The 16,996-nt window shown below is 28.3% G+C and overlaps 2 protein-coding genes across 3 annotated transcripts; one reads left to right on the top strand and one right to left on the bottom strand.

The window, feature by feature from the left end:
* Positions 1 to 663: 663 nt before the first annotated feature.
* On the bottom strand, positions 664 to 5,562 carry LOC100165920 (ADP/ATP translocase 4). Of its 2 annotated transcripts, XM_008184764.3 has the most exons (7): positions 5,335 to 5,562; positions 4,690 to 5,232; positions 2,917 to 3,039; positions 2,687 to 2,836; positions 1,465 to 1,732; positions 1,224 to 1,384; positions 664 to 1,151 (listed from the first exon to the last, which is right to left on the bottom strand). In XM_008184764.3, the coding sequence occupies exons 5-7, from the start codon at positions 1,724 to 1,726 to the stop codon at positions 876 to 878; spliced, it is 699 nt and encodes a 232-aa protein (XP_008182986.1). In that variant the 5' UTR covers positions 1,727 to 1,732; positions 2,687 to 2,836; positions 2,917 to 3,039; positions 4,690 to 5,232; positions 5,335 to 5,562; the 3' UTR covers positions 664 to 875. The 2 variants fall into 2 exon arrangements, with proteins under 2 accessions (XP_008182986.1, XP_029343759.1); XM_029487899.1 differs by lacking the exon at positions 5,335 to 5,562 and having other exon boundaries at positions 4,690 to 5,251.
* A 2,076-nt stretch (positions 5,563 to 7,638) lies between these two features.
* On the top strand, positions 7,639 to 12,760 carry LOC100163152 (ras-related protein Rab-40C). The gene is made up of 4 exons (XM_001947586.5): positions 7,639 to 8,146; positions 9,312 to 9,505; positions 11,619 to 11,841; positions 11,927 to 12,760. Exons 1-4 carry the CDS (start codon positions 7,996 to 7,998, stop codon positions 12,238 to 12,240), a joined length of 882 nt encoding a protein of 293 aa, XP_001947621.1. The 5' UTR covers positions 7,639 to 7,995; the 3' UTR covers positions 12,241 to 12,760.
* The last annotated feature ends 4,236 nt before the right edge of the window (positions 12,761 to 16,996 follow it).

Raw genomic sequence — 16,996 nt, forward strand, 5'->3', positions numbered from 1 at the left:
AACTTTCGTTTTAACCTTATTAAATTTGAAGTTGTATTATTAATAAATAATTTATTACTATAATAAAAAGTAATAATACAAATCAGAATAATGAATTTTAATTGAATCATGTTGTATGGTTTAGCTTTACATTGTAGAGAAATAATGTTTCAACCAAGAATTTAAAAAAAATTTGAACATAGATAAGGACACATTTTATTTAAGTCACTACAAGCAATTAATTAATCATCAAATAAATCATAATAATACCAACAATTTTCAAATTTTAAACCAAAATTCAAAATATGTGTCCATTTAAATACATATTCATAAGTTTATAACAAATAAAAAATGAAATTGGAACTACTTAAGTAAATTATTTTTATTATCAGTTAAGTAACTAAAAATTAAGATTATTTAGAAAAATCTAACTTTATTGTGTTGAATGGTCGTGTTTATAATTTATTACATTATCTGTCGGTGAGATAAGGAATTTTAAATTTACTGAATTATAAATAGATCAATAGCAATTAACACTCAATAATATTATTTTTATCATTGAAAGACATTGTTTGTTATATTAAAATACCATTTATGATCTATATTTGATTTTAAAAACCAATTAATAGTTTCAACTTTTAAGGAAAAATAATTTTAGGTAAAAATTTTAACAATTGAACCATATAGAAAATCAATTATTAATTTAATATCTATAACAAGTATTTATATGGTACATGATATTCACAAATAATTGGTCGCAGATACTAACAAGGTTAAGAATACTTGACTAGAATCGCATGGCGTCAACTAACAATTAAACATTTTACAATTTTTCAGTTTTTTTAAAAAATATATTTGCATGAAAAAGTAGTAGGTAGAAGGAAAGACATTATCGTTTAATCGTCTTGAATTTTTTCTCCAAATAAACCCATTTTACTCAGTATCCATTTGAATTCATCGTGCAGCACAAGAATTAGAGCTGAACCACTTGATCGAATCATATTAGGCAACATTCCTCGATACAAGCCTGATATACCCTGAGATTTCCATAGTTTAGTAAAACAGTCTCTGGCATTTAGATATAATTTTTCTTCTTGTGCAGTTTGAACTATTAACATTCTGCCAATTGTGTCAAGAGGATAACTGAATAATTGTGATAAGTAAGTGGAAACCTACATAAATTAAATATACAATTTTTACTAATATTAACACATTTAAAATTAATTTTATAATGAATATCCAACCTGTGCGGTTCCAAACCGTATCCAAAATGGTAACTTTGTATCTTTTTCGTCAATAGAAACTAGACTATTACTATGATCTAGAATAGTTTTGTTAAAACTATAATAAGCTCCAAAGTAAATAGCCTTGTTTATGACCATTCCATTGGCTGCAATAGCAAATCCTGTACATAAAATGTAGTGTTATAATTTATGTGTATATAGCAAAGTAAATCTAATACAATCAATTATTAAGGTTAATTACCAGTATACAAAGCTCGAACACCATTTGTATGCACGGTTTTTTGTATACAATCCAGTAATCCAGTATATTCACGGTCAACCAATGGTCCAACATGGGCAGCTAAATGAGTTTGACAGAAAAGAAGTGGATAGAACATGCATAATGTGGTTGCACCGGATAATCCGCCAGATATTAGACTCAAAGTAGTATGGCTCCATCCATCATCTTTATGTTTAATATTGCTCAAAAGAAATTTTAGGTAAAACGTGTTAAGTCCAAACATGGTTGCCTGTTGAAATAAAAATATATACAAAATTAGGACATTTATTAACAATTAATAAGTTATATATAAAACAACTGTTTATTAAATGAATATAAAAGTATAAATATTTTATTTTTAAGAGAATAAAAACCATGTTATAGACATATTGACAGCTACAAGCATATTTAATGAAAGCAATGCTAAAGCTATTTTAAAACCAACAGGACATTAATTTAACCATTGTAAATAGAACTTCACTTGTTGAAGAATAGTAAAATGTAATCCTATACATAAAATAGTTTAACCAAGGTGGGTTTTATTGAAATTGATTTTAATTAATCAAAAAATAATTATCCTTATAAATATTATAGGTATACTTAAATCATAATTATAGAATGTCAGTATTCCAAAATTTCTTAGGCAGTAATAAAATGTAAATCAAATAGTTTATGACACAAACAATGAATGTACCCACCAGCTGTTTTTACCATATTCGGGGGTTGTATGTTTGGGAGGGAGTACATATTCTAAGTATCAATTTTCAGGCGTTTTAAATATCAGTTGGGAGTATGGTAATTTAATAACTATTCAATGAATTTTGTGAGCACTTTTATATTTTTTACTTATTATACATAATTTTTTAGTTATTGGAGTAATACTGTTTAAAAACGTCTGATAGATGCAATCACTTCTCACTTTTTGTTAGCTGAACTATAATTTAAGTAATGTAGCAATAGTTTTTTAGAATAATTATAGTAATGATATTGTTCCTTTTGTTTTAACATATTAGACTTTTAGCCATTAACTAAAAAAAAATTTAAGCCGCCACATAATATACCGGGGCCATGTGCCTTACAATATTGTAACTATCAAAACAATATTATAAAAAAATCAAAATATTAATTGAATTCATGCTAGATATTTATAAAATTGTTAAATAGGCTCAAATAAATGTTTAGAATATTAAGATATTATAGATACCTGAGAAGGAACAAATCTCAAAATGTTGGTAAAATTTCCAAACCATAGTGCCCGTAAACCTTGTTCACGATAAATTTGTTTTAATGTTGTTAAGATTCCTGGATGATAATGTTGATTATTTTGACCATTTACGATAGATGTATAATGAACCTAAATGAATTAAAAACATCTATATAATACTGAAAAGGTTTTACAACTTAGAATTAAAAATGTATTAAAGTATAACTTACCTGAGAAATTATTTTAACCCTATCAAATGGAGCAACAACTGATCGTGCTATCGCTGTGGCAACAGCACTGGACACTGCGTCCAAACCGAATTCATGGAGACTTGAGCGTTCTGTATCTTTTTTCTACAAAATATGAGAGAAATATAAATTAATTTTATAGGATCAGTAGTATATACACAGGTGGGATCGTTTGGTTGTTCAATAAAAATAGATGTTCTTCCCATTGAAAATATTTGTGTACACCATAGACCGTATACTCATAGGCGGAGCATATTAGGCCGACAGGGTTGGGTAGTGCGATCACATTAGTGAGATATATGTATTATACACAGTTTATTGTATCATTTGTATCATATAGTGCGCATGTGCGGTGTACGATGTACTACCTTGATCAGCGCTGTCATGCGTGGATACCGAGACTACAACCATGATCTGTCTATGAGTATAAAGTTTATGGTGTACACTAACTACTGTATAAGATAATATGATTAATGTGTACCTTACTTAGTTTCAGTCAATTTGTTTTATGTTTAACAGGTGGGTACAACAAGTAATAAGTACACTATAGGCTGTAGGTACACACTACACAACCAGATATTATACGTATTACTTACTAACACTTTACTTTTGCTGAAATTATTTTTATTTAGGCATAACTGAGTATAAGTACCTAATTATTCTTATGAAAATGTTAATCCTTATTTACATATTCCTTAAAATTAGATACTAAATGTTGTTTATCTTTTTTTATAATAGGTTAGGTACCTACCTAATTAGATATTTTGTAATTGTAAAAATAAAAAATTGTTGTTGATTGCATTAATTATTTATCTTGAAATTATTATCAAAATACACAAAATAACTCAGTTTGAAATCTGATTCTGGGAATTTTAAATGTATGTATATATGTATGTATCTTGAAACAGTTAATGCAGGCATAAAGTTGATTGACCTTATTATTGATATTTACTTATAACTTGACAGTGTAAACCCAGAAAATAATATAACTCTATCTATTGAATTAATCTAAGTAGATAAATTGGTCAAGATTGTAATGTTTAATTTCAAATTCTACGCTAAAATATAATAGGTATTTAGTTCCTTGTCACAACCACATAAAAAATTAGGGTTTGCATCTGCAATGATTGCATACTTACTATAAATAAACATAAGATTGAGTAATAAATATTTTAAAAGTTAAACAATAAGTGTAAACACTATGCAATTTAAGTTAAAAAATGTCAATGAATGACCTCCAAATATGTAATTTAATGCAGTAGCTAGGAAATGTATTTCTTATAATACACAGGTAGTATGTACACAGGTACATAATAGTCAATAGGTATGTCACATAAATATTTGCTGCAAATGTAGGTATGTAAACCAAATATTTTTATCTTTATCATTCCTGATTTTTAAAGAACACTTTAAGAACCAACACTCAAAAATCTTTTACATAATAAGTACCAACCTATATTAAAAATTTAAATTGAAGCATTAGAACATTAATAAGATTATGTATAGGTAAATAGATTCAATAAAATCAAGGGAAACCTGATTTTAAGTTATATGCGAGGTTATATGCTTTTACAGCAAAGGGTTATTTATTTCAAAAATATTAATTTAGTGTGTACGCTTTAATGAAAACAAACATGTAAAACAGGAATTTGTGGCCATATTATTATTCACAAACCCCTTGTACCTACCTAATATTAACTACCAGTAGGCGCCTTACACATAACTTGTGTAAACAGATTATAGATAGGTACTCACTAAATCCGTAATTTAGCCTTTACGTAAACCAGTGAACGCAAATAATGCGCAAACTTGGAATTTGGATGTCTATGTCGTTGTACTGGAGTTGGCTACAGTCCATTACTTAGTAAATGTCCCCAAACAGGTACATTTCTGAGTTGTTATTCGACATAGAACAGTGGCTGTAGGCAGTGGTAGTAGGTGTCGCTGGTTGAGGTGATATATTACAATATTATTATTGTTACGATGTTCGAATAATGTTTCGCAACAGCTATAGATATTAATTATTTTCAGGAACGTGGTTTGTGCTATGGAATAGTAAGGCTATAAATGAGACGACGCGATTCGGTCACGCGCGGGTGATCGGACGAGTATTGAAAATGGCAGTCGCGTTTTACGTTTCAATATAATTTAAATAAAAATTATAATGAAATTCGTTGCTCAACGAGTAACGACGACTCGTGCGACACACATTCGGTAACGAAGGTCGTCGTTATTTATAAAACCGTTACTCCCTCCACGGTAACTAAACTGTAAAGACACGTACGCCTGCAATGGTCACTGCCGGTCATAGTAAAATAATATAAATTATATTATTATTATTATTATTATTATTATTATCTACAATGACATGATAAAAAAAAAGAACTAAAAAATTCGTACCTACTATAGTAAAGGCAAGCTAATTCTTACGAGTTACGACACTCTTTCATAATATTCATTAATATTTACTACAACAACAACAACAACAACAACAACAGTCAACAACCGGTGGCGAGTAGCAGGCGGCAGCTGTAGCTCTATAGTCTATAGGTAGTCTATCTACAAGCTATAAAATCTCAATATTCTCCAAACTCCACTTCACGCCTAGTAGTGTAGACTGGTGCCTGGACGCCTGGTACAGTCCGGTGGCACTGTTGTGCCGTACTGTAGTCTTATCAACAACAAAAAGTAATAAATTATCAAAACTCCAAAGACTATTTAAGACTCAGTGTTATCGCCGCCCAAAAATATATATAAATATTCATAATATTTATGTATTTTTTTAAATATTATATCTGTGTCGCCGCCTCGCCGGTTTGAGAGTAAATATTGAATAGCTAATGTCATTTGTCATTATATTAGGGGCGTTATTTGTGGGGCGTCATTGCGTCAATGCGTCATTTGCTCCCCCCTTGTCATTAGCGAGCCGCTGTCTGGCCGGGATGGGCTAGTTTTGGGCCTTCATATTATCTACAATCTACATCGTAGTTCTGTGGTACAAGAGGGCCATAATATATTCTTATTACACTAAAAGAATAATAAATAATAAATATTTCTCGATAGTCATCGATAAAAACCGCATAATGATTTAACCATTTAGGTAATCGGAAAAAATCCCCAAAGTAAATACTTTTACTTACATATACCTAATTGTACATCTTAAAATACTACAATCTCACTTTAAAATTAAAATATAATAAAAAGCCTATGATATTGCCTAGAGCCTAGATAATAATCTTATATTTAAATGTTATAAGAAGTCAATTCACTCTAATTTTTAAACTATCGTGATCTGCTGAGCGTAACATTTTTGGTATTTTTAAATAAGAATTTTAATTTTTTTATATTAAAAATATAAATATAATTATTATATTATATTACTGTAATACTGTGTAAGTGTTTTTGTGGATACACAGTATATTTACCATTTCCACTTTATGAAATGGGATAATTTTTCATGAATATATCGATTTCGTATACGAGTAGTTATCCTGTTCCCGATCAGACATCAAAATTATATTCTAATAAATAAATATTAAATATGTTTGACTATTAAAAGTACCCAACTGATACTTTAATTTTACAGTAAAATCTAGACAAATATGTTACTTGAAGTTGTAACAAATTAATAAATATTAACTCCCACTAAATATAAACAATTTTACTTTTATTACATTTCTCGTCAAGATAATAACATATGTTTTCACTTATAATTATAAATTTGATAATTGTAGTATATTAAATATTTACATATTAATACTTAAGTTGAAAAATCATTTAAGATGTCGGGATTCATAAACAAAAATATAATTAATTTTAAAAATATTAACTCATTTAAAACATTATATAAATATATATTATATATAGCAATATCATATAATATAATATAATATGTACCTATATTGTAGGTACTTACTTACTTATCAATAATATAATAATATAATAATTTTATTATCATTCAAATTTTATATTATTTTTTTGATAGCTGTATGCCTGTATCCATTATCCAACAACTGTTAGGTATAGCTTTATGGGTTTTTATTTGGGGGATTTATTTTCTTACATTAATGACATACGGCCTTCTTGTGACTTGCATTACACCATGATTAAAATTTTTAAATCAATATAATTAATATTTATAGAAAATTACCAAATATTGTCCAATGATAATAATTTATAATTTATAGATTAAATTAAAATGTCATGTATCTACGGTTTTTTTTAGTTACATCAAAAAAATAAAAATGATTTTGTCAAAAACTAGTTTTGTGTAAATATTTCCGTTTTTTCTTATTTTGTTTTGTTTTCCTCGTCAGTTTTGAAAACTACTGGACATTTATACCGCATATAAACACAAATAAAAATCAATAAATTGATCGCTTCGCTCAGAATCTAATGACTTTTAATATTATGTATGAAATACAATAGTAAATAATAATGTCACAATGTTGAAATGTTCTTTAAATCGGAGCAATAGAAATGTCTAAAAATAAAAAAAAAAAAATGCCCAAAGAATATTGCAATATTAGTGCGCGGAAAACGTATAAAAAATAAACACGCCAATCCGTATTTTTATTTCTACTTGTGAGAACTGAGAACGGTTTGTCGGGTTTTCGTTTGCAGTTCGCGGGGTTTCACAACGTCTTTGCGGCGCCGCGAACGCACAACCAGCTGGTCACAAAACGGATCGATTAGCGTTATCACGGTGTGTTGTCTATGCTGGTGAGCTGCTCACTGATGGCTGATGATGATGTACGAAGTGCGGATAACAAAAGGTACGAGTTTTGACAACTGACAACATACCGTCTCGTTGCTCGGTGCGTTTCCTGTAAAGTCCTGTGCGATATTCAGCGTTTCAGCCAGTCGTGTTCGTATCTCTGGTCCGTCAAAAAGCGATACGCCGCGTGTGGTGTGTGTGTGTTCAATCCAGTTTTTATTGTCGTCCGTCTGCCCGCCCTCACGTGTTCGTCGTCCTGACCGAAGGACCCGGGATCCCGTCCGCGAAAAACGTCCGCCGCCGCCGATGACGACTTGACGGGTACGCGATTCACCGAAATTGGCATGTCGCTTGACACCGACGGTTGTCCGCAGCAGAAAGAGTACGATTACCTGCTGAAGTTCCTCTTGGTCGGCGACAGTGATGTGGGTAAACAAGAGATGCTCAACGATCTGGAGGACGGATCATCCGAGTCACCATATTGCAGCGGAAGTGGTAATGATGTGTACCCATTTCTAACGGTGGTGTCCAAATCGTTTTACATAATATAAACCCATATTTTAACTTATGAAACATATTTTGTAGTACAATACTACCTACTACTCGACCTACTACCTACTATATACTACGTACCATTATCATATTTTGTTGGAATTACCAGCTACTGAATCCCAATCATTTTAGTCTACCTATATTTTTGTTTAAAAAAGGGTTGTTTCTTACCGTTTAACATAATTTTCCCTATTAACATATTTTTGATAGTATCTTTAGGTACATGTATTGTGCCTACCAAATTACCTATAGGTAGTTATTTTGTTAAAATAAACCAGATTGTAACACATTCTATTTGTAATAATTTAATTTAAAATACTAGGAAGGTACTCCAGTACCTATCTAAAATAATATAAAAGTCAATCCAAACTTTTATTTTATTTGTTGTTATTGTATTAACGACTTGTAGGTATGTCTAAACATGTAGCATGCATAAAATTACAAAACTTTAAACTAAACTAGCCTTAACTAGGTTGGTAGGTCCCTATGAAAATTAAATTTTTCAAGATAAGGTAATATAGGGTTACCATAACTTCATCAAGTAAATCCGAGACAGAGCCAAAAAAAAAAATAAAAATTATATTGAGTTATATTAGGTACCCATGTATAAAAAATAGTGTAACGGAACATTATTTTATACACCCATTTTACCATGCAAAAATTATAAAAATATTGTTGGAAATTGTATTTATTCTTCAACAAATTATAAATTATAAAATTAATACTTTTTTTAGTTATCAAAAATATTATGTATCAAATTAATTTCTAGGTACCTCTTATTATAAAAATATAAGTTTCAGAAAACTTATCACTTTTAAGTGCCATAATGACTAAAATTAAAATATTGAAAACTTAGAATACCCTACAATTATAGAGTATTACTGATATAGGTACCTATGTACTTAAAGTGTTACCTACTGATATAACAAATTATAGTCTAATAATCATTAGTCTGTAATATCTGTGTCAAATTTCAGTAAAATATAAAATTAAAACATGTAAACTGGTCAGTAACAGTATATTCAGTACATTAATTTTGTTTTCACAATCTAGATTTTAAGGAAGTAAGAGAGTCATTAATTATTAAGTTCAATTGTTCTGTTTACAGCATACAAAACTACAATTATACTCCTGGATGGTAAACGAGTAAAATTGCAACTGTGGGATGCATCAGGTCAAGGGCGTTTATGCACAATAATCAGATCTTATTCAAGAGGAGCACAAGGTGTTTTGTTGGTTTATGACATAACTAATAAATGGTCATTTGATGGGTTAGACAGATGGTTAAAAGAAGTTGAAGAGGTATGTATGGTAATTTATTTTTAATAAATGCCTACCTATTTAAAATGTTATAATCAAAAACTAAGAAATGTAGTAGGTAATAATTCGGTAATAACTAATAATAAATCATAACTCAAAATTGTATTTATTTACATGTACCTAATCTCCTAACATTTTTTGAATCATAATATTGTCGTAAGATAATATTAAAATGTAATAGTTATAGATAGGGCCATTCAGAGGAAGGGGGAAATGGTGCCATTTATCCCTTCTAGGAGCTTTAAAAAAAAAACTCCTGATGAACTTGTGTGTTATACAGATGATACTACATGTAATTAGGATTACTCGCTATTACAAATTCTTTACGATATATTTATTATTTCACACTCTTAAATTTGCTTCAAGTGCATAGCCGCATAGGTAACTTCTGGGGCTGCCTAGACATTTTTCGGGGGAGGATCAATATTTTTACCAGCATGTATTTCCAAACAGCACCAATTATTAATATTTTATTTTGTATTTACACATTAAAATATTGGTTTTGATTAGGTACTTACCTAGGTATATTATTATTTTGAATTAGTATAATAAACATTTTTTCATTTAAATTTAATAAAGATAGTACCTATTAACCTAACTATACATTTATATTAATTTATTTTCACTATAATTTGAAAAAATGTTTTCAAATACAAATATTTTTATTTTTATACTTAAACTATTTGTATAGTTTGATTAACCTTATAAGATTTACAATAAAAAGTATCTTTGAAAAATGTATACTTATAATCTACATACATCTGGATATGACATGCAGCAAAAATTTCCAATACCAACCATATCCAAAGAATGCAGTCGAAAATCCTTCATACCATTTCAAAAGCTCCATTTGATGTATCAAATAAATCCCTCCACTCTGATTTAAAAATATCTAGTCACAGAATTAGCCTAACTACTTTGCAAACGCTTCAATAACTGATTATATTGTCATCCCAATTCACTTATTTCTCTACTCAATCCATATCCATACCTGGTAATCTCCAAAAGAGATTACAAATACAGCGGTGTTGTAACCTGCTTACATGAGTATATAATTAATTAGGTATTATGTAGAAAAAAAAATGTAAATGGAAGCGCCTATGAGTTTTCCATAATTATCTATTGACAAAGTACCTCCTCTGGGAGGTCTCTTACTCTGTGTTTCCTGTGTGTATTAATATTATTACCAATTAAGGTTATTGTTCTACTATTGTACACAACAGATTGCCTAATAAATATTAGGATTAAAAAAAATAAAATATTTAGTATATTAGATCATGTACCATATAAACATTTAATTATGCATTTAAATATTTTTGAATACCTATAATAAAAAAAAAAAAACATGTTTATCTCATTTAATATACCTATATAATAACTCTATAAGCAATAGTGTAACAACAAATTGCATTTATTAAATCTTTCACTTATCTAATTAAAGTACAATCACAGTCATAATTAACTATGTTTAAAAAGGTGTATAAGTAACATTAATTAAAATATGATAAGACTCGCCTAGTATTGGAATTAGTTTTCTCGTAGGTATTTTTAAAAAACATTATAGTATTATTAATAATAACTAGAACTAAATAAATTATATAATATATTAACATACATAATTGAACTTTTGATGCTAGTAACTTGGAAATGAATACTATCAAGATAAACTGAAAAATCATCTACAATAACAATTTAGAATTTAAAGTGATTCATACATATGTAATATAATACAATATTAAGTGCCGAGTTAACAAATAAAGTAGATTATAGAATATTTTTTATTAGCTTCTAGTATCAAGACTATGATAGTTCAACGATAATGTGTATACAAACAAAAAGTTATTACAGCTTAAGAGTTAAATGTAAAATATAGCTCAACAATAGCTTACAGGGTAAAGATAATAATATAATACATAATACATAATACATAATAATGATGATGAGTCTAAGTTATAATGAGATAGATAATAATATTATCAAACAATATTGGCATAAACAATTTAAATCAAATACTAGATTATATACTTAATTGTTACTATACAGTATACCTACATTCAATGAAATTTACAATTTTAATAATTTTTCATTTGTATAGCATGCACCTGGAGTTCCAAAAGTCTTAGTTGGCAATCGCTTGCATTTGGCATTTAAAAGACAAGTCAGTGTCAAAGAAGCAGAATCCTATGCCTCAAAACATCATATGACTTTGTTTGAAGTCAGTCCACTTTGTGACTTCAACATCAGAGAAAGTTTTAGTGAATTAGCAAGGCGAGCATTACATAGAAATGGAATGGAAAGACTTTTGCGATCAAACAAAGGTATATTTTGTTTTAATATTGAAAATACTATGTATCAAAATTGTGTTATGTTTATGTTACTAATTTTTCTTTGTTTTAACTTTAGTGTTAAGCCTCCAAGAGTTATGTTGCCGTGCTATTGTAGCAAGGACTACCCAGTATGGTATAAACCAGTTGCCTCTACCTGTAACAATTAAGTCACACTTAAAGTCATATGCATTGACTAGTTTCTCAACTTTATCTATGTCATTACCACGTAATTCGGCGTCCAAAAAAATTAAATTGCCTTCCAACAATACGGGTGTATCACGACAACATGGTCACCCTGCACATTCTCTATCGCATCATCATCATTTGAAAAATACACCATTGAGCATTTCAACATCGTACATTACAAGGAACTCTTGTACAATATCATAACATTAGTAATACGCCCACTGATATGAGTTTATTTTAAAATGTTTAGTAAGTGTATATTTTATGTTAAACAATGCATAGTATGTAATTTTTTATTTGATCTGTATTAAGACAATTATTTTTTTTGATCCGAAAGTAAGTTAACATATCTAAAAAGATAAATTGTGTAAATTGGTATGTTATTTTATTGATTATTACTCGGAAGCAATAATATTGTAAAGCTGTGTGGTTGTTTATAACCTCTTGTTTATTAGAGGTACTTTAATCATCGGATGGCTGTATTTATCAGTGAACATGTGTAAATAACAAAAGTATGTAACTCGCATCTTTAGTCATTTTATTTTTGCATTTGTGAATTCTAACTATTTTTTTCTTTTGTAACTGTTTTCGATGATTTTTTATTATTACTATTATTTTATATGATTATTTTTATTATTGTTTATGAAAAATTATGACAACAATTATTTTAATACTTTTAACATTGATAAATAAACGTTGAAGTCATCATTCCTATAATATTTAATTCATTATTGTTAACATTATTTTCATATTTACAATTTACCTATAACTTTTATACTATCTTGTAAAATAGTACTAATTAAAATTGTGCAAAATTTGAAGGCCACACTTTAATAATTAGTACCGTAATATATCTAAAAATAAAATGTCAAAAACAGAAAAATGCACTCTAATTAAATATTTCTAAACAATAAAAAAATATCTTATTACCAGTATAAAGCATTAAAACACTAATTCTAGTCTTTCTATTTAAATTTAATTTACATAAATTAGGACTGTTGATATATTTCATTTAAACTTTGGCTATTTCACAGTAAGTAAATAAGTGTATGAAGTAAATTTATCCAAAAATAAAAGCACACAATTTCTTTAAAATAACTAGAAATTAAAAATATAACTAAAACTACAAATTATTTTTTATTATTTTAAATGTATGACTACTGACTAGATATATTTTAATATGATGTAGTCATAATATATAATGCAAATAACAAATTACAAATTGTTGGTTAATTTTAATTGATTATGAATATTGAAGAAACTATGTATTCTCACCACTATAATAATGCCTGTATATATTATATTTGGCTACTTAATATGATACATTTACGTACAATTATAAAAGTAATCAATCTAATAATAAGGTTTATATATATGACAATTTTTTTTGTATAATTTCCACTTTGAAAAATCTGGGAAGTTGCTCTACTGTATAGTAGATACAGGTGTCTTCATAGAGTAGGGCATTTTGGATATTTCAGATTATTTTGAATTTAATGATAAATCATACCTATTTTTTAGTATTAGTGCAAAATATAGATACGAAAAACGATTGAGCGGAGACTATGTGTCACATAAGCCTCTTGTTTCTAAAGATATTTTATAATAATTTAAAATTATAATATTATATGCCCATAATTATTAAATTCTGAGCTGAGCAATGAATGCATTGATTTTACAATGGTGTGTGTTATTTTAGTTATTTTTCTGTACTTAATTTAAAAATATTCGTGAGTACACGAAACCATGAAAGAGTATATTATCTTATATTATATACCTACACGTCAATGACATTTTAAAATTTAATTTTTTTGCAAAAATGTATTTAACCTACTGTTTTACTAATGTCTAATAGTAAAATAAATTACTTAAATCACAATAATTATATCATCAAATATACTTAGTATTTACTATTTAGTAATATTATAGGCTGACAGATCGTGTTGATTTAGAATCGATTTTTTGTATACTATGATTTTATATTTATATAATTATTGAATTCAAATTTAACACCATAAATTACAGTAACCCTATTGTATTCTACTGGACTCCGACTTCCACTTAGGTATCCGCTTTTTTATTTTTATTTCGTTACCCAGTAGTAAGTAGGTACTGTCTTCTTCGATAGTTACAAAATAATAAATAACAATAATTACTTCCGTAATTTTTTATTTACCTACTATAATAATTAATAACAACTCTATAGTTTTGTTTTCAAAGTAATAATAACAAATTTATAAATAACAATTTTCTTTTTAATTCATGTTCCCACCTACCTTAAGAAATCAAATAAATATATATCCTAGTTATATAATATATTATATCCTATCCTAGTTTAAAATTATTTAAAGCTAAGCCAAAAATTAAGCAATACTTTGTCAATTGAGTAGTTTAAATTTTAATACGGATATGAGCGTAGGTACCTATATCGTATAATATTATGTATTATGCGAACTTACGAGATATGCGGTTTACCACGGTCGTTCGTTAATGGTTCCCCTCGCGATTAAAGCCTGACCCCTCTCCCCTCCACTATCCTGCCATACTTTCAGCCGTGACTTAAGTCCGCATTCGTGTACACGCGTACATGTATAATGTATATAGGTATAGATATGCGTGTATACTATTATTTAATAAATTATATAATTATATATATTTCCCCCAAATTCCCATGCAATACCAAACGCGCTCGCATGCACACTAAAAACGACCCTTTTCGTATAACGTTGTTACCCAAGTAGGTATATTATAAACAGCTAGCGATGGTGGTCAAACATTTTTAACACGTCAAAGGTGTGGTTTTCTTTTTGAAACGTGTTGTATATATATTTGATATGATATGCATAAAAGTAAATATAGTGAGATTTGGGGGGAGGGGGGTGCCTGAAGCCCTATATGAAATAAGCCTTATGGACAATTAAGAAATGTTTGGGAGGGGGCATAGTTGCAACTAGGGTTGAAATTATGAGGGGGCCACCTTAAAATAATCCATAGATGGCTTGTATCTAAATCAATAAAAGATATTTTTTTTTTTTTGGGGGGGGGGAGGGGAGCTAAATCTTAGTCAGGGGTGCAGTCATAGTCTGATGTTTTGCTATTTAAATAAATTTAAGTATTATAAGCGAACGATCTTACTGGGTCGTGGTCGATCTGGCAGATATACTTTTATTCCGCGGGTATATACGTCATATAAACATATAATATGATATTATTAAATTATTTTTCTATTGAAGTGTAGCAAATATTGTAGTTATTTTAATCAAGTAGGTTGTAGGTTAGGTATCTATACTAACTACATACTATTATTATGTTCATTGTTCATAATATATAGGTAGGTATAGGTACCTACCTACTACAATTACCAAACATGTTAGGTTACCGTTTGAACGATATTATATCAGTATTATATAGTATCATAAATATAATATATAAATATTATATTATATAGGGCATTGCTATTTTAGTACTTATCCATATAAAGTTAGGTATATATTTAGTGTAAGTACTGTAACCATAAACTGCAGTAGCCGGCCGACTCTCTTGTAATATTTTACAACCTAAACTTAAAACTTTTTTTTCATTTGTGAACGTCACGCTCAGCCTTAACAATATCTTACGCAATATATAATAAACCATTTAACCATATGTTATACGAGTACTTATATGCCTATATATTACATTATAGTAGGACAGTAAGTACTTATATATGCTTATTATTCGTATTCCGTGCGCGTGAGTAAACATTTTTAATTTAATTAAAAATATTAATTATGTTCATTTAATTTCTAAGGAATATTAAATATAATATAGCATACAGGTACATACAAATATGTATGTGTGGTTGGTATTTTAATTTTTAAGTATTATTGCGTCGAGTGTTACTGCTGGGTAGGTAGCTAATCCCCTCACGCTGTTACAGTCATTGTAAATTCCGCCCATATGATCATTGTAAATAATATTACATATTGTATTCCTACTTATCTTCTAATAAATGTTTTAAAAAAAAGTATTATTAACGTACATTTTCATCTCAACTTATCAGTTATCATTAAATAGGTATCTATACATAATTTACATAATAATATGTATGCTCTACGCCATTTTTTTTTACCATCCACCCCCTCATCGCACAACCCAAAAAAGATTTACAAACCATATATACCTAAATAGAAAATTGAAATATATTTTAATGTAGGTACTGTTATACAAAAACTATGTGATTTATTAGTCATTACAATTATTTAAACATTAAAGTATTCATCTTCATTCTATATAGCTATATATTTTAAGATCTTCACTTAAGTACTTCATTATAATAATTTGCTGAACTTAATTTTTTGTTCAATAAATATGTAGGTATAACAGTGCATCAATTTGTTCTTGATTAATTGTAGACCATATCTTTGTCTTCACGATTCACTTGAAAAGTATCATTGATCATTCACAAGAACGGTTTGTGACAGGTGCACTGCGTATAGTCTAAAATGATTTTACAATATTTGAAAATCGTTGAACGATCTCTTTCATTTAACCAGTGTAATGTATGTTATTGATAAAAAAACTTATCATAGTAAAATATAAAAATATAAATTTTTTTCAGGAAGATTTTTGGTACCTACCTACTTACCTCAGTAAAAAAAAAACTCCAGATAGCTATTATAATAGACCAACAATCCACACCCGTGAGCACTCTTATATATGGTATAAACACTAGATAATAACTATAAGCTATAGATATTATTCAGCTTATATGTTGTACCTGTACGTCGATACTAACTTATAAGTTAATAATAGGTATTAATTTATTTTTATTGATCTTAGTTACATCGGCTACTTGACCATTAGTTATTAATTTACATCGTATTTACATAATATAGCTTACATTAAAGTTTATGCTTATATAGTTATATTAGATCATGTAACTCGATTTTCATTAAGGAATTATTAATGATGTTAATAT

Source organism: Acyrthosiphon pisum, chromosome A1, assembly GCF_005508785.2.
Source record: "Acyrthosiphon pisum isolate AL4f chromosome A1, pea_aphid_22Mar2018_4r6ur, whole genome shotgun sequence".
NCBI lineage: Eukaryota > Metazoa > Arthropoda > Insecta > Hemiptera > Aphididae > Acyrthosiphon > Acyrthosiphon pisum.

Coding starts and splice junctions, on each gene's coding strand:
- LOC100165920 (XM_008184764.3), bottom strand. CDS start 1,726: ATGTTTGGACTTAACACGTTTTACCTAAAATTTCTTTTGAGCAATATT. Junction 1,385..1,464: donor TGTTCGAGCTTTGTATACTG/GTAATTAACCTT, acceptor TTTTATGTACAG/GATTTGCTATTGCAGCCAAT. Junction 1,152..1,223: donor TACGGTTTGGAACCGCACAG/GTTGGATATTCA, acceptor TAATTTATGTAG/GTTTCCACTTACTTATCACA.
- LOC100163152 (XM_001947586.5), top strand. CDS start 7,996: ATGTCGCTTGACACCGACGGTTGTCCGCAGCAGAAAGAGTACGATTAC. Junction 8,147..9,311: donor ACCATATTGCAGCGGAAGTG/GTAATGATGTGT, acceptor TTCTGTTTACAG/CATACAAAACTACAATTATA. Junction 11,842..11,926: donor ACTTTTGCGATCAAACAAAG/GTATATTTTGTT, acceptor TTTTAACTTTAG/TGTTAAGCCTCCAAGAGTTA.